Consider the following 19,055-nt stretch of genomic DNA (forward strand, 5'->3'; position numbering starts at 1 on the left):
CCCAATCACTTATTGAGGTTCCCCTCACTTTTAGGGAAGTTAAGTAAGTATTCTTATTTAACCCTCATTCTGGGGTTAGTTGAAAATAACTGCCATTGAGTTAACTTCCGATACCTTTGTATAATCTCAGCATTTCTTACAGTCCTTCTGGTAACAGACCCTAGTCCCATGACAATAGAGTGGACATGTGACACAAGCTGGTCCAGTTCAAGTCCTTCTCTAGAGATAGTTTCAAACTCTACTTAAGCCAGCTGATAGTTAGAATGTCAGTGAGGAGCTTCCCCTAGCCGGGTTACCCAGAGTAAGGAGAGGCTGGTCTAGAAGAAAAAGCTGATACCCAAAAAAGAGAAGACACCGAAGACCTAGCAAGCACTGAAGATTTCTAAGTCACTGGAGCCTGCTGTCCCTCGGGTAAGTTTCATCCCAACCATTTCCAGGGTTTCCTTGTATCAGCCAATATATTCACTTTTTTTGCAGACTAATTGGAGTTTGCCACCTGCAGTCTTGACGAGTCCATGACAGGTTCCTCGAGGGAGTCATGTCTTTGTGAGTTTAGTTTTACTGCTTTTGCACATCACATTACACCTAGCACAGGTGTGCCCTGCAAGGAATAGAAACTCAATCAATAGGTGTCAAAGTCATGATTCTTTAAAATTCCATTGAAATTCTGGAATATTGCATGACACTACAAATATTAATTAAATTACTATGTGTAGGAAATCATAAGCAAGAGTCTCAAGAGATAGTAATACTTTGGTTAAGTCACCTGTTTTCAGGAACAAAATGCACATATTTAACTGTGTTGCAATTACATCCTTGTCATTCACAGGTCACTGCCTTCGCAAACCATTCTCATCCTTTATACCTTATCATAGTGGGAAATGCTTGATATAAATGTGTTCAGATGTTGATTTTTTTTTAAAATCCACATTATTGTACTGCCAATTATATAACAAATTATAGATGTATACATATACACATATATATATGTGTACACACATACATACATATATTCTATGTGTGTGATATGTATTTAACTAACTTCCTGGAAAGTTTATTTATTGCACTTAGAAAACCTGAGATGTAAATACAACAAAGTAGAAATCTGTTCCACAGTCTCTTTAACAGGCCCCTTTCCATGAATTCCGTGTGCAACTTGTTCATGAATATGGAAAGTATCTTAAGATTTTCTTTTAACTTGTCTTGATTTCCTTGAAGACTCTGGCACACAGCATGAGATTAAAATAACCTGGCATTGCTGGTGATTTTGCCCACAAATACCAAGGAATAAATATTAGAATGATGGATTCTCTTTCCCTTGTCAACCATGAATGTGTTCCAGCCAAGGGCAAGGTCTAGAGAGTAATTTAAAAATAAACAAACAGAACCAAAGAGTAACTTTATTCTTTTATTCAAAGTTTATTAAAATACAAGAACAAATTTAAAAGCACACATACCACTCAGCACCAATATAATAACACTCTTTCTACACATAATCTCCAAAGCATTTCTGTTTCTGCAACTGAGAAGCAGAGATACACACACACACATTCTCACCACATTTACCCAGTACTCATAGCATCATGCCCCGAGTATCCTCCTTGCTGGGGAGACAGAGATGGGCAGAAGCAAACAAGTGTGACCACATCCAACCACTAACTGAGTCGATGACTCTTTCATCAGTAGTTATCATTTGCACACTGGTAACTTCTGCACATCCCGATCTCCCTCTTCGGGTGCCCGATTACTTGGGCTAGTGATAGAGTCTGGTGATAATGTGATGCAAAATTAAATAGAACTGGCCAACGTTCCCTACCCAACATCTTTTAATTGCTTTGGTTATAAAGTACTGGATACTCATGTCTTCACATCTTCCAATCTTAACCCACACAAAAACCACACCAACCAGTGACATGGTCTGGATATGTCTTGAGAGAATTTTATTTCCCACTCCCTTCTGTGGGCTTCTTTCATTTATGTGTTTACCTATTTGCTTTTTTGGAGGAAGGGGGGAGTTTTGAGCCAAAATAGTGACTTCATTAAACATCTCCTGTGTCTTCGAAGTCTCCTCGGTAAATATTAAATAAACTCTCTGGCGCTCTGGTGCTGCTGCCCAAGATGGGCAGGGAGCCCCAGCCTGCGAGAACAGTATCATTTGGACATCTGTACCTGTTTGCTTTCTATTGGTTCAGACTCATCTTGGAACAGAACTGGATCTCTTAATTCTGAAACCTTACTTCTGGTGCTATCCAGAACATAAGGCATTAGGAAATGGCCCAAAGCTTTGCTCATGTTTAAGAAAACATGTTAGTAATGTTTTGCTTAAGTCACTCAATGACAATCATCAGCTCTTCTCCAAGGGTGAGAAGGAATTTTCCCAGACCAGCAGATCAAGCCCTCAGGGCCTAGTTCTTCCCAGTTAGTAATTTCCTGAATCTCCCAGGCCCTATCCCCTTCTTTCACAGGAGACCTCAGGATACTACCAAGAGAATGCTGATCACCAAGGAGAGGTTGATACCTATGCCCCACTCTGGACTTACATAAGAAGCATGGGCTTAGCTTCTATGTTTAAGATTAAGGAGGAAGTAGAGAGGAGGGTGGAATATAACTAAAAACACTTTAGTTCTGATTTTTGGCAATATCAATTCTTTAGAAAAAACTCCTGGAATTAAAAGCCTCACAGTTGATCTCCACTGCTCAGAGACATAACGTTGGGCATGTTCTAAAAAGTTTTAAAAGCTGGTTAATGTTCTTTTTAATCAATTCTTCAATGCAACAGACGTTGGTGTCTACATTTTCCCCTTTGCAATGACCGTGTGATTCTAATTAAGCTTATTTTCCAAACTATCAGAGATTAGGTAGAATAAATGCCCGTGTTTATCTTCTTATGACTTACAGAACGGGAAGTCTTGCACATCAGTGCATTCCTCTTGCCGTGGACATAGCCCATTGGGCATGCTGAGGTTACCTTGTATCCAACTGGGCATTTTCCCAAAGGCATGGGCATTGTCTTTAACCTGCCCCTTGGTATTTGATGCAGCAAGGCAGCACCCACACAGGACCTCACCGTATTTCTTAACTTTTATTCAAGACCCATAAAGTGAAATACACTCAGGCAAAATGAAACACAGCAGGCCTTTCTTCTTTCCTTCTTCACAGAACTGGCATTTCCTGATTAATGACAGGAGAATTAAACTAAATCAATAGGCCTTTAGAAGTTGATATTACCAAAAACCAGGGGTACATTCTATAAACAAGGTGAAGACACAGGACCAGAGATCTGAAAACATGAATGTGAAAAGTCATATCAGTTAAATGACTGGCATGTTAGCTGTGCAAAGAATAGCATTAGTAACCTGCTTTGAAGGAGACAGCTACATTGTAATAACTATATCAAATACTTACACCCCATTTGTGCAGGCTTTTCATTCATGTCCACTCAAGAAAGTCATTGTTGATTCCACTAATATTTTCTCTAAGCAATAAAATTAAGTCAGCTTTGAATAGTTCCAAGACACAAGTCTTTCAAACATTAAATGAGTAAATCCAGATGCTGTGATAATATTTAACATTGCTTGGAAACTATTTCAGTAATAGACAAGCTAATTCAGTTTAAAGGCTAAACTGGTAGCTCCACATAAACACAGCCTATGGGGCGGATGTTTAGGTACTAAGAAGAGGAAATCATATATTTATATATACTTTGCCTTGTGCGAATAGAAACTACAAGTCTTCAAAGGAACGTAACTTGTAAAAGACAGGATAGGTGGGGTGGGTGTTAACAATCTAATAATTTCTCTGAGCATACTAGCTAAACATTGATTCTCCTCTATCTCAAATAATGAGTTCTTGTTAAGTTAATAAAGATACATCACAGGAAACCATAAGAGTTTATGCTGAGATAAATAAGCTACGTAACGATATAGGCTTATCACAATTCTGAGAACACCGAGCTATTCTGCATCTCGTAGTGTTCCTGAGCTTTGTCAATTCACTTTCTCCGCCGGTGCCCCAACAGCCTTTCTTCCAGCAACTCTTCTATGTTCAGTTGAACCTTTTTCCCTGATATTCAGCCTGTGCCTTTGTATGTTTACTTCCTCTGCTTCGCTTCTCCATTGGTCTATCCTCAGGGAGAGGAATTGCATGCACACACCTTCTCTTTCTTTAAAAATAATATCACAACTGGATAATTTTTCCATCATCCTTTTCCCCAGACAACTAGTACTGACTGCCTTACCCAAATCTCATCCCCCCACCAGCTTCTCTAACATCCTGTTCCATTACTGTACGTGCAGAACAAAGGGGAAGTTTAAGGACAACAGTGTGAGTGTGCTGCCACCAATTCTTCATTTTTTTTCTCCAGGGTACCACAGAAGTTTCAGCACCATTTTGAAGATAGAAATCAGTGGAGCCCACTGATAAGCCTTGAGTTACAGAGTTTAACAATTGAGGACTCTGAAATAATCTGTTCTCTATATGTGATTTTTCCAGAAATTCCTTAGATAGTGTCACATTTTCAAAATTTGCTTTCTTTCTCTGTGGGTATGTTTCTTAGAGTTTAGAACCCTGGGAATCTTAAATGTTGCAGTTAAAAAATAATTAGTTAAAATGGTGCTTTAATATCTAAGTAATAAACTATGTAGTGATATGACTATTCTGTTGCTCCATTTTTTAAAAAAAATAGACTTTTGGTTCTTGCACACTTAGTTTTCACTTTTTCTCATTTCAGACAACTAGTTCAGGAAGATTTTCAAATTTAGATATCTTTTTCTATTAATTTTATTTTATGATTCAATTATTAATAGAATGGTTATGAGAACCTTTGATTGTACATATAAATATAACCATATACTGTGATTTGATAACATCTTCAAATTTACAATAAAAATTTTATGATACAAAATTGGCTGGGCTATTCTTTTGGAGGTTAGGTTTACTTATAAGTAAAACTATAGTATCTTCACTTCAAAGAGAAATATGGTATATATATATTAAAATAGTATTATAATAATGTACTATAGAAGCCTTAGATTCTTTGCTCTCAGCTTAGAGAAACAAAGTTAGACCCAAGTTCAAATTAAAATATTAATGGGAGTTCCACTTTGCCAAATTCCACGATACTGAGGATTGCCTTATTATCAAAGCCTCCAAAATTACTGATGAGAATTGTCTCAAAATTTCTCTTCCTCTATTATGCAACTGAAGAAACCTTGTTTGTTTTTACCTGTCATTCACTATAGTTTATCTACTTTGGGAGGAAAATAGTGCTGAAGCTGAATGGCCAGGGCATCTGCCTCCCACAGAAGCTGATCAACGTTCAGAGAACACTGCCATAGAAACTGAGACCAAGAACGAGTGGGGCCACATCAGAACTGCAGGGATGAAGAGGGACAGACCAGCACTCCTGGACACACTGGTTTGACCTTCCATCAGTATCCTGGGGAATAATTCACCGACTGAAAATACACATACCACAAACATGTTTCAAAAAGTAATACAAATACTAAAGTGCATCTTTCCCCACTCAATCCCCCTTCCTTCCTCAATCTAAGAACATATAAATACATCGATTTCATATGTATATTCTCTTTGCTATTTCAGTTGCGCCGCTTCTTGTTCTAGCCTTGTGCATGTTTCCATGTTTCTGTGGCTAACAGATTAGTCCCACTCTCCACAGTTCCAAGGTGGTGCCCTATGATGCCTCCTAAACTTTCTGCCTCCTTTTCCTAGCCTGTCAATTTGATTTTCCTCTAGCACTTCCCCCTCCGCTCCCACCCCTCTGCCTAGAAAGTAACCATCAGATTTCAGGTGGTCAGCCTCACCCTCTGGGTGGGGATCATTCTTGATGTCTGCAAACATGCCTGTATTCTGGGATATTTAGACCAGCAGAGAGCAAGCACTACGTGGCTAGAAACCAGAACCATGGAAGCTGCTCTAACGTGTTAATCACCTAGCTCCTAACCACACGGTCTGTGCTCAAGGCTTCATTCATAAGTAAACACTTGGGAACTACCCAGGTGGACTCTGTCTGTGCTGAGGAAAGCCTAGGCGAGACCCCGCATACTAACAAGGACGGTAGCTTCCCTAACATAGTAATTATTCACGCGCGCCTCCTCAGGTCCCAAAGCCTGCGTCAGCTGCTCCAGTTCTTTCTCAGGGCAGAATGAACGCATGCTGAAACAAGTTTTCTTCTTCTCCATCTTGGGATCTTTCTACTCAGAGCTTTTTACTTAGGAAGAGAAGTGATAGGCTACTATTTTGCCGAACGCCATTTGAGTGGTGAAAGTAGTACTGAGATGTTAGAAGTTTTTGTTCTTCCGACGTGTAAATTCCTGTCTTTCTGCGAGACAACAGGACTCAGTTGAAATAGTGGATTCAGTTCTTAGTTTTTTTCTTCTTACATAGTTTTTATTTAAAAAAAAAAAAAAAAGCTCTATTACAAAATCATACCTTTAACCAGCTAATCTAGATTTCATCTCTTGCTGAAATTCTTCTCCAGCCAACGCCGGACTTCTTGAAGGTTGTAGTGGAAGGGACCCTTTCCTCCCAGATAAGCAATTTTCTGTCTCTGCACAATACAGACACGTTCGAAGGCCACCCCATAGGCTACGTTGGCATTGTTGTCCATGCGGTCAGCCACAACTCGGCACTGGGGCGGCAAGGAGAAACGCTCCAGAAGCTGGTGGGCTGCTGCACATCGGTCTTCCTGGTTTCGGTGCTTCTTCACCTCGAAAGACAAAGAAGAATCCCCAGGCACCGCCCAACCATCTGAAGGATGAGCCTCATCAATGTAGACCAACAGGAAGTCAGCCACTGATGAGAATTCTTCCACCAGTTTGCTGAAGGCTGGCAGCTGGCTGGTAAAAGGAGGTCAAGTGGCTGAGCCGAAGTTGACGACCAGTGGGCGCTCAGGGTTGGCAAAGTCAAGAAGGTGGCACTCAGTTCCATCAACTGTCTTCTCCTGGGCACCATCCCCACTGTTGTCTCCTCCTTCAGAATTGGAGACATGCACCACACTGGAATTGGGGGCATCTTCACCTAATTTCACCTGGTGGTGAAAAAAAGAAGAGGAAGAGACTACCACATTAAACACATTGCCACTTCAATTCACTCTATGTAGAAACAACTGGCTCTAATAAAATGTGGTATATCTGTCAGAGGACACTGGAAACATAGTGATTTGAATAAAAAGCCATCATGGCAGGTAATGAATGGCCTTAAAGGGAATAAAAATCGTTTGCATCCTGTTCAGTCACTAAATGTAATTATTTTCATCACTGAAGGCACTGCCGTTGACTCTCTCCCCAATTAAGTCGAGGCTGGCATTCTTTACTATCCTCACTTTGTGTCAGTGCTTTGTACACAGTGTATAACAAATGATCAATTGACTTCATTTGAAAAGCCACTTTAAGACAAATTATCAGAATGGTGGGACATAGTACCTCTTTCTGAATCCCCACTTCTGAATTCTAAAATACTCAGAAAAGACCTTTATTTTCTTGCCTGATGCTAAGGCATTTAATCTCAACCACTGGACAAGGATACTAATGGACTGCACAGAACTAGCAAACCTGGAGTGCACCATTTATAAGAAGGCCTGGTCCCACTTAATCTCTCCAGACTCCGGCTTTCCCATCTGTAGAGTAGTGACAATAATGCCTATCTCCCCTATAAGGAAAAGAGCTCTTGGTTACACAATAAAGCACCGTGGGGGTGGAGGTTGCCGTTATGGGTGCCACGCAAACATGTGAAACAGAACACCACTTTCCTGGGCAATTCTACGTTTAAAAAAAATTACTCTTGGAAGTGATTTGAGCTCTCCTCAGTATGACACCCATCCTGGAGATTTGTTTCTATGGCTTCTGCATATTTTGGGGTTCTTTTGACTAGAATCTCATCATTTCCATTAAACAAGCAAACGAATGAACAAAAACATACAATTTTACTTTTTGTAGAATTCTACTTTTAATTTCTCATTTGTCATGTGGTTTTTTTGTTTGTTTCCCCCCCTTTTTTTTCAATCTAGGGAGTCACAAACCCTTTACTTTTCTACCATACATTTTATAAATAAGTTCCTCTGAATTATAAAATACTCAGGCAGAAGAGACATAGAAGAAAATTTTTCCATGTGCCCACTTTGCACATGGTTTAAATGGTTGAACACAGACTGAAAGAAAGCTTGCTGGTCTTTGAACATGTAAATTGATAATAAAAAGCCAGAAACATGAAAGAGCCAATTACTTCAGTTTAAATTAACACAATTGGATCTTCCCCTAGAATGGTTTTATCAAAGCCAATAACATTAGGGACAACTTACAACAGCACAATTGATTCTTATACACTATCCTTAATATTATAAAACACTTCCAACTGCATCGACTCTCCCCCACCCCGTCATATAAATACTACCACATATGACATTGCTGGTAATTGAAGTCACTTATAAGTGAATTGTTAAAAACTTAACAATCCACACTGATATAACATACTCAAGGGCTTCTATTCAGAAGCTTCTCTCTAATGTTAATGCATAACTCATTTTAACCATAGAGAAAGAATCGAAGTCCGTCCTTTCCCTCGTGAAATATCCTAGCAGGGCTGGTTTGAAAAAAGTACCATTCATTTTCTAAAAGAAATCTTGGAAGAACAATCCTCTTTTCTAGAAAATGAAGCTGTTGGTGTGATTTAAATAAGTACACTTGTTTTCAGTCACTATCACAGAGAAAGTTATTTAATGTATATTCATTTTCTTGGTTATGTTGCAAGTGACACTAGATGAAGAAATCTAATAAGCCACTTTTAGGTGGATTGTTTTATATGAGCTACAATTGTCTCTGAGGTTTTAAACTATACTTGAAATTTAAAGGTATACATTTTAAAGGCACTGTAAGGGTTTTTTAATCTATGGCTTGTTTTTGTACTTCTTTGTGGATTTAGGTGGTAGGTAGCATCATTATCACCTTCTCGTGAGATCTTTCACACTTAAAACAGCACTGATGATTCTAGGAGGACTGCTTTTAATAATATTGTGCTGTGTTTCTCAACATACTGTGATATAAAGATCTGGATGCATTCAGATCAGTCTGAACCCATTAGCTGTTGTAGCAACTTCTCTTTAAGTGAGCAACACATATGGGAGAAAAATCACCTCTGGGCTACAGACCTGTAGGTTCTCGGTAGGTGAAAACAGCCATGTGCGTGTTGGAGTCGTTTGAAGAGCTCTGAACAATCGTGTCGTCTTGTAAAATGGGCCTCTGACGCTCTGACTGTCACCCAAGCAGAACTATTGATCCCTGCATTATTCCTGATTATTCAGCTGAATAATGTAATCTGACACTTCAGTCGCAGGTGACTCTCTTGTTACCTGTAATTAATTTTCTTGGAAAGTTGAAACACCTTCTCCTTCTTTTTAGTGACAATGTATATAATTCAGCCACATAATTCTTTTTGAAATACAGACGATAAGGTAAAAAAACAAAAAAACAAAAAACAAAAAACTTTACCTTAGAAAATTTAGAACAAGTACATCTTTGGTCTAAAATCAAAAATTAGTAAAGTTACCAAATATGTAATGATCTCTCTCTCTCTGTGTGTGTGTGTGTGTGTGTGTGTGTGTGTGTGTGTGTGTGTGTGTGTGTTTAAGGTCCAGAGTGGGGGAGGGGGAGGTGGCATTTTGTTAAGCTGGGGAAAAAATTCATACATATGTGTGTGTGTTTTATATATATATATAAATTAAAATTTTTGTTGAATAAATTATTGAATGAGTTACAGTTGTTGCGATCCTAGGCAGGGGTCAGTGAAGAATTTTGCATGTAATAATTACCTTGACCTGCAATGAACAGAATCCTATTTGGGTGCTGGATGAGCTAACTGAGGCGAAGTGAGACCTGGACTCCCACTGTAGAGCAGTGTCTCAGTCAGCACCGAATGTTGCTGAGCTGTTTTTGTTTATCTCAGCTGGTCAGTGCATAAAACGAAAGGAGCCAGTCCTCTTTATTTTGCTGAGCAGCCATAGGACCTGGCTGCAGATTAGAATGTCCATAAACAGATGTACAGTTCATGAGGGTGACTAGGTCAGATAATATGTGCAGGTAAGAACAAGTGTACTGACAAAAACTATGAGGGGAAAACCCACAGCCATGATTTGGAAGTCCAAGTGTGAGCAGTCCAGTAGTCTGCTTTGGTAAGTACCATATACTAATCATAAAATTTGTCCATCTTTGCTAAAAACTGCGGATGGAGGACAATTTAGCAACAATAAAGAGATAAAGAAAAAATCTTTAACAAAAAGTATGCTCTAAACTGAAAGAAATGAATCTTTTAGAAGGATACTATTGTTCATTTCTCATTTGATCACCACAAAAATTAAATTCCTATTATGACTGGCTTCAAATGGAGGATTTCTTGGTTTGCTCAGCTTTGCGCCCTGCTGAGATGGAATGGGAGAATCATCATTGTCTTCAATGATGGAGGATTCTTTGGTTTCCCCAGGAGCAAAGCATTCCTTGACAAAAAGCCAAAATGATGAAGAAAATAAAGTTGGTCCCATAATAACATTTAGGCTGCAGGAAAGAAGCTCGACAAAAACAAGTTATCCCCTGGTACTCCCAAACTTTGTTTTAATTTCCCACAGTGGCACAGAAAGTCTCCTGGCCACAAGTTATCTATCATCTTAATTTCTCCTTCTTAGAGGGTTTGTGTTTGGTTTTTGTCCTTAATGAGACATATTTGCCAAAGAGGCATTCAAAAGGCATTTTTTACTCTTGCGGAAGAGTAATTAGGTCGGTACCTCTTTCCCTGCCAGCATTAGCCGCTCTAAAGAGAACCCTGCCCAGTATTTAATGCCCAAACACAAGAAGCATCATTTCCACTAATTGGTCTTGAAGTTCCGATGTTCCCAAAGGGTCCCTTTATTTTGCAAGGATCAGAAAGGACATACGTAAAATGTAATATCGTCATCACTGACTTTAATCTCTTTCATCTGCACTATTACAGTTGTCCTTTCTTATGTTTTTGTAATCACCATCAATACAACACCAACAAGGGAGGTAAATAAATGGCTTGCATTTTTACAACAGAGGACATCTCTGGGCCAAGCTCAAATGTTGCAATAGCCATACTTATAAATATGAACAAGAGTGTAAATTTATGGCATGTATTCGATTCCCTTGATGATAAGATTCCCTTTACGGACACTTTCCAGCACACAGAGGAAAGGATAATGCTGCTTTAGCATGTGGACTGTGAAATGCAGGGCAGGGGGGGGGGGAGAAAGAACCATTCATCAAGTGGAAGCTGGAAATAGATCATATACTACTAACCTTGTTTTCTCTTTTTCTTTTCCATAGCCTGAGAAAGGCTTCTGGACAAAATATCACCTAATCTCATGATAGAAAGAAAAGCAAATAAGAAAATTGGGGGGCGGGGATGTTATGTGGCAGAATTATTTTTACATACCCTTCTTGCTGTCCAAAGCCCTGGGATAGCTTTATTATCAAGAAATTTCGAATTCTTTGACATAATGGCCAGGATACATCAGTGTCCTTACAAATATGCCAATTATCAAACAGCGATTTAACCATTTACATTCAAACTGGCCAAGTAAGTTGGAGTTGAAGGATAAGCCACCTACTCTTTCCTCTGAGCTCAGCTCCCTTTTGGCCATTCTCTTTCTGATCTGTAATTTGAAAACATAGCTCTAAGCTCTATCATTTCCCAGTGTTTTATCCAACTGATGGACAAGCTCTGGCTGCAGCCTTCTTTGTGTTCTTTTGGGAATGTTTCTTTTTTAAAAGGGCCATTTTCCATTGTAGAAACTGGTGTCAAAAGGCTGAGGTGAATGAAGAGGGGGAGGAGAATGTTAAAGAGACCCTTTCAAAACCAAAATTATATGTTCAAATGAATATGTTTTCTGTGCCACAGCAATATTGACCATGTAGAAGCTAAACTGCTTGTCAGCATCTATACCGTGTGTTTACTTTTACACTTCATTTAGGTAGGAGCCAGGCTCCCGGACAGAGTAACTTGCTTATTGGTTGTATTTTCGAGTTTTCGTGCACCAGCACAAGGATGCAGTGTTTGACGCAATGACACTGACTAGGGAAAACTTAAATAACAAACATCTGTTATGCACTTCCATCTCTCACAGATTTCTGTAGGCTTTCTTTTTCATCAGAATCATGCATGGAACTCCCTCTAACCAAACCCAAACTGTCTTTAAAGGCTTCTCTATAACATTAATTTTAAATCCCCTTCAACGTTCTAATGGATAAGGATTTTTTGTTTTGTTTTAATTTGTTTTAATTTCTTTGCTGCCTCTTGTAGGAGCCAAGGACAGGGACGACACTTTCAGTACACTTTCTCTAAATATCTTCCCGGGTATGTGACATTCAACAGCAAGGAGAATTCGAAATGACATGCCTCATATCACATCACATGAGCACCTACTCCTCATCCTGGAAACCTCCTCTTACAGGGTGGCAGCCTTGAACTAACACAAGTCAGGACTGTGAAACACTGGGATGCCCCCCTCAGGCAGAGCCTCCTCCAGTGTGTCTCTAGAAATGGCTACACCCCAAGACAGTGGCAGAGATGACCATTGTACTCAGGGAAATGATTCAACCTGTTTCAGGGATTCTGAGTGACCCTCAAATGCCACCACAGCCACCACCACCACCCTTGCCATACTAGGAGGCAGAAGGAGACACCTAGACTCGGTGCAAGCCGTGTTTCCATTCATCATGCACCCAGTCCAGTCTCATCGCTGGCTGTATGGCTTCTTAGGGTGCTGCTTCTCATGGCAACTATTATATAAGTCTTTAAAGGCAAACATAGTAACAACAGTCATAAACTTGGCCACTAATCAAATCAGGAGACAGAAACAACACAGGAGAAGAGTACACAATCCGTGAGCGAAAACAGAAAACAAATCACTCTCCTCCTCAGTCTCCCGGAACCCAGGTAACAAAATACTGCAACACAATGAAACACTGTCCATGAATGAGGAAATAAATTATAAAGTTTATTAAAGAGGCATTTGTTTCCTTTTCAATTTTAGTAAGCTGCTTAATAGGAGAAACAACTTTACTGAATATTTGTGGGTAACGTCACAACCCTCATGTTTAACATTTTTTTTTATTTTTTAAATTTTATTTATTTTTGAAGGGGAGAAGTAAGTAGGTTTCTTTATTTATTTACTTATTTTTTTAATGGAGGTCCTGGGGATTGAACCCAGGACCTCATGCATGCTGTGTGTGTGCTCTACGGCTGAGCTATACCCTTCTCCCACAAACCTCATGCTTTATGTGAGAGTATATATATATACATATAAGTAAAATTCTCCAAAACAGTGGCTTTTCTTTTATAGGCAAAAGTCAACTGCCTTTCAAAAAAGGAAAAGTTTAATTTGCTGAGATCAAACAACTGATATTGGCATGTCATCACTCAGCACCTACGAAATACAGATATAGATGAGGAAACTTCCTAATTAATAATACGCCTGGCATACCTGTGCACACCCCACTCTCCTCCAAATTCTCTACCCCCCAGAACAAAACATAAAAAATTCACCCTCACTGTATACATTTGTGGAAATGAAATGATCATCTCAATATCTCCTTCCTGCATCTCCCATTCACCCCATGTACATCATAAGTCAGAACTTTGAACACCGTTTCATATTATAAAGAAGTTTCACTTACTAACAAGAGCTCTTACTATTCTCCTGTCTTTAGGGCAACAAATGCAAACCTTCTGCAGGTCACTCTCAGAAGTAAAGACATGTCATTATATAGTAAAACTTCCCTAATTCACAATGAATATCTTCTTCTTGAATACTTGTTAGATTTTCAGTGGAAGGATTCTAGTCTGGAGTCCTTGTTACTAGAAGTTACTTCTTTTCCTTTCCTGGTGCATAGGTTTATTTTTCTAGCGTTTATTTACGGAGGACTCATTCCCTTCCCCCTCTTATTCTGAGTTTTCCGGCTCTGTTTCTGAGGCTCAGCCTGCCTATAGTCTACCACTTCATTGGCTTCCATATTCCTCTCAAGCTCTCTTCCCTGGCATCTCAGGAAAGGTCCCTCAGTGCTGTTAGGGAAACCGAGAATGCTTGCTTTGATAGTAGTTTTTGCCAAATGAGTCAATTCTTCCTAAACCCAGGGACCCTCAGGAGTCATATGGGTGGAGAGCGAGGGAGCAAACTGACAAAGAACCAATGCCTTTTCCTCTTTGCCCTTTAAGATCTGTGTTAAAGATGCTCCACCATCACCAAGCAGTATTCTTCACTTAGAAACAAAGATCACCAGCTCTGGTTTTGAGAGACCAGCCCCCGGGACCTGACTTCCACAAGTAAGTGAGGTGACTGCTCCAGTGTTCCAGGCACGAATTATAACAGCTTTGAGGTTGTCATAAACCATAGACTTATCTGCTCTTTAAGACAACTTACTTAACTTTTGAGAAACAAAGCAAATGTGGTTTCCTTAACAAAGTCTGGATTTCTGACAGCCGGTTCTTAGATCTTTCTGTTGCAAACTGATAACTAGTAACAGGGACTTAGTGCCTAATAACTGCTTCAAAAGGTTCCGATTCGAATCAGGGTAGAGGATGACAGCGCACGCAGACTTGTTTTCATTAACTCTTACTTCTACTGGAAACAAGCAGCTATTATGCCAAATCACACCTGCTGTGACCATTTTGTTAAATCTTGTGAACTCCCTGAGAGTTCTGAGTGGTGTTTTTATTTTTCCTTGCTTTTTTAGTGCCTACCCACTGAACTGTCTTTCCTAAAGCAGGCACCTCACATAGCCTCTTATCCCGCAAAACATCCAAATGCCAGCCTATGACAGGAGCAGGATACATGTAGCAGTCTGCCCTCCCCCAGCATTTTCTGACTTTTCCCAAAGTTGTTCTACAGACACAAACACCCCTCTCCTCCAAAACTGGAGCCAGACATTAATGACCCTTATTAGAAAGACTCCTTCTTCGGTCCCACAGAGTCATTATGGCTTAATACCTGTCATCCCCAAATCTAACTGGTATTGCAGGTGTAGAGAGTAAACACAGGAGCTCACTTGAGCATGACCACAGAACAGGGCTCCACAATGCTCCCCGCAGTGCCCCTGCTGGCCTCCGGCCCCAGACGCCCCTGCCTCTGCCCCGCTGCCCTGCGGAGAAGCCCCTCTGGGTGCAGCTCACCTGTTTGTAGGCATCGAGGAGGAAGCTCTTCCAGATGCAGCGCATTCCCTCTGAGGTCAGCATGCGCCTCCACTCCCCGCGAGTGGACTTGGAGCGGCTCAGCAGCAGCACCACGTGCTTGAGGAGAATGACCGAGTCATAGAGCGCCAGGAAGAGGCAGTTGGAGAAAAAAACTGGCAGAATTTGCAGTGTGATCAGCAAGTCTACGCTGAGGATGCCCATCTTCTCTGCCTCCTGGGTCAGTTCCCTTGTGCGCTCTGGTTCCCCTTCACCCTCTTATTTAAAAGGGGGGTGGTGATAGAGGGGGTGGGGGGGTAAGGGGGAAGGCTGGGGGTGGGGGAGAAGGAGAAAAACTAAATTAAAAGGAAGCCCAAGTTGTCTCCTTTTTCAAAGAAGCAGAAATGGCAAGACCAAGTCCAGTCTCTCCAGCCCAGCAGTTGGAGTGTGCCCATCAATTCATTCAATTCCGAGCTGCTGCCTTTTTTTTTTTCAGGATTTAAGATGTTTAAAAAAAAAAAAAAAAAAAAACTGGCGTACCCGTCCCTAATCCAGTTACCCCTCTCAGAGTCGGTTCAAGACAGGCAGCTCTACTTTCATTTCCAAGCACCTATGAGACTGTGGCAGAGATTGCAAAATTTTCTTTAGCTTTCCATTGTCTCTATGTTCAGAAACGTAGCCTGTTTCTTTCTGGAATTGCCAGAGTTTTTAAAATGTGCTTTTTAGGGTAGTTTTTTCCCTTCTTTACTCCGTTTCACACACACTTTCTGTTCTCCTTCTCCCAGCCTGTCTCCCTCTCTCCCTTCCCCAGGAGCGACTGACTCCTCTCTTTTCCCGCACTCCCTCTGGCTTTTCCTTCGTGCTATCTGTCTGTGGTGCAAAGTGCCTCTCTCCCTGCAGCCCAGTGAGTCTCCCTGAAGCCTTTTATACATTCCCTGGCTAATTGCTGCAATAGAGAAATGAAAGCCTAATCTTGGTAAAGATCTTGACGTCATTGAGAAAGAGGGCTTTACTTTGGCCAGGACTGCAGTGAATAGAAAAGCAAAACTCGACAACTTTTTTTTTTTAGAAGGGGGGGCTGAGGGACAGTGGAATTTTGCTTTGTGTTTTAAAGAGAGAGGGAAAAAAATTAATACCTTTGAGGGTTTTCAGGAAATGCTCCAAACTTTGGGAAAAGTTACTTAATATAATGTGTAGATTGATAGGGAAAGTTTCTCTCCTCTGATTATTTATGATTGTTATTGTTCATTTAGAAGGGGTTTTGGGAAGAAAGGATCCTGGAAGGCAGGTAGAAAAGAGGAAGAGTAATCATAGATTGTCCCTGCTCTATTTCTTGGGAGATGTGAATCTTACCTTCCGTCTTTACGCCGATATACTACGACTGTCTCTCAATCAGGTATGTGACCTAGGTTCTTTAAATATTTTTGAGTCACGATCTTATTTAAGAAAGTTCAGGGTGAGTTGTGAAGTGGAAAACTTTTAAACCCTTTGAGTACCATCACAGGATTTCTTTAAAGCTTCTAGCAGAAAATTGTAAAATACAAGTTTTCATTTTTTACTGGTTTCCACCAAAAAAAAAAAAAAAAGAAAGAAAGAAAAGAAAAGAAAAGAAAAAATCTTCTAGACATGAAAGTAGCTAAGTGACCAGACCTTCTTTTAGTTCCATTTTGCCTATATGCAGATTAATTAAAACTTTCCATCAAATGGCATTAAGATTCCATAAGGATAAGAAATAAATTATTTATAAGAAAGCTCTTTAAATTCTGCACATGCCCTGTTTCTGTTAACATAACCCCTAGAGACAAGACACTTTAGGGAATCTTCCTTCTTGCTTGAAAAAGTTTAATTAAATTTGTAGGTGGTTAGGAGCAGACTTTGAATTGGTTCAGGAGCCACACTGACCATTGCTCAATGGCTCGCCTTTCCCACAGTCTCCAGAACTGACAGTACTTCGGCAGACAATGCCCTGGCAGAATGCCATGACCCCCATCTCGTTCTAGTTTTTCTTCCTCACTTACCTAACAGATCAACTCCAGGAATTATGTTTTCTTAGAAGAAGGAGTGGCAAGTACAGATACTGGGGTGGGGATATAGAATGTTAATTGAAAATTAATTAGCTGACTTCTATGTACACAGAGCTCTCATTAAGCAAGAGTTAAGCAGTGGGTGCAAATCTATGGTTGGTGCCTTTCTGTGTTTTGTCCCTGTGGCTAAAACCTGCAAGATCACAGAAATCATTTAAAAGCCTAGAGCAAGGGTCATTAATTGGTGGGTCCATGGGCCAAATTCTGCATGCATATACATTTTATTTGGTTGGCACAGTGCTTTTTTGCCTTTAAAGAAAATAACCAAATGAGAACGCCTTGAGCTTAGAAGAGACCAGAGCTTCCTGTCTCCTTAATTCATTGCTATCTCCCAGCAGTTAGAACCATGCCTGGCTCATGGTAAGTTCAAGGAGGGTGTCCTGAATGGATGAATGGGCAGGGCATGCATTGCTCCACACCAGGGGGCACCGTCCACATACAATACGCAGTGACTGATGTGACTGGGTGCCCCAGAATTGTACACCCTGGTGGCCTTGGGTGTGGGCCTCCTCATTGACACAAACTTCACCACTCCCTATTATCCTAAAATCCCGATTCCTTCATTTTTATCATCAGTTTAGCCTCTAATGAGTTTTGGATTTTCACCCCATGGACTAAAATTTTAGAGAAGACTTCAGAGCTTAGAAAAATGAATATAAACCACATAGAAAAATATTTTTCCCTATGACCAGCATACATTGTTAGCAAAGAATATTATTTGTATACATAATATACATTTACTCCTTTCATTGTCTCAATCTTCTCAATGTCCTTTTGGAAGAAGGCACAAAGAAAGAGAGGTGACTACGTGGTATTTTAACTGGTGTAGTTGGGAAAGCTATGGTGCCAGATGAAGTCCCAGCCAACAATGACAGAAGAAGGTGTGGACTCAGGAAATGATGCTTCCACTCACTGCCCAAGCCTTAAAATCTCACCCCTTCTCAGACACTCATTTTGCCCTGTTTGAATTAAACCAGTGCTCCTTTCAGGTAGAGACTTCTTGGCCACTATAAACTAATTCTCCCTCACTTGTCATTTGCTTTCAGTGAGGGGGGTATGTTTGGAAATGGCAAGCTAAGGAGGGAATTGGTAAAAAATTAGAAAAATGCCTTCTCTTTAAGTACAGAGTTCAAGGCACGTGCAGACCACAAATGGTTATAAATCAGAACAGCTTTTTTCTTTTTACTTTATTTTCTTTGATGTCAAAAGTGTTTGAGAGGGTTTTGTTTTAATAGAACAAATAGACAGATAGCTAATCTGATTGTGACATTCCTCAGATTTATTCTATCACTTTTTCTAAATGAATGAATAAATAAATCACAAAACTGAGAGCCTTTCTTTTATCTGGTAGACTTGTCCAATCTAGAAACTACATTTCTCCAAAGTTATTTCTCTTTCTCTACATGGTTCATAGTTGCTTGTTCTAATTATTACTAATACTTAGCACTTTGAACTTCAAGTAATTTTATACCCATTAAGTGACAAAAACAACCCATCAGGTGACAGAATATGATTTGTCCCATCATGTAAATAAGAGAAAGCAGATCATCAAGGTTGTAGAGTCAGAGCTGGTGTTGGAATATTTTCCCTGACTCTAACCATCACTTCTTTTCCTATATGACTATTTTATGGGTCCTGGTCTTTACTCTGAGAATGAAAACCTTAGCCCAAAGTGGTTGCACTAAGTAATTTTATCTTCTGAGTTGCAAAGGAGAAATGAGATTTCACATCTGTTTAATATTGTCTTAATTCAAGCTCCTGGTTTCATTTGAAAGGCTTGGA

The 19,055-nt window shown here is 40.0% G+C and overlaps 1 protein-coding gene and 1 long non-coding RNA gene across 2 annotated transcripts; one reads left to right on the forward strand and one right to left on the reverse strand.

The window, feature by feature from the left end:
- Positions 1-1,395: 1,395 nt before the first annotated feature.
- On the reverse strand, positions 1,396-16,405 carry DIO2 (iodothyronine deiodinase 2). Its single transcript, XM_006184276.3, is given in 3 exon segments — positions 1,396-6,475; positions 6,478-7,048; positions 15,193-16,405. Coding segments are annotated over 3 exon segments (816 nt in total). The 5' UTR covers positions 15,415-16,405; the 3' UTR covers positions 1,396-6,452.
- On the forward strand, positions 15,303-16,844 carry LOC116664369. Its single transcript, XR_004320879.1, has 2 exons — positions 15,303-15,430; positions 16,443-16,844. It is a non-coding gene; the product is annotated as an uncharacterized LOC116664369 (long non-coding RNA).
- Positions 16,845-19,055: the final 2,211 nt, after the last annotated feature.

The sequence above is a fragment of the Camelus ferus genome, chromosome 6 (genome assembly GCF_009834535.1).
Source record: "Camelus ferus isolate YT-003-E chromosome 6, BCGSAC_Cfer_1.0, whole genome shotgun sequence".
NCBI classification, from domain to species: domain Eukaryota; kingdom Metazoa; phylum Chordata; class Mammalia; order Artiodactyla; family Camelidae; genus Camelus; species Camelus ferus.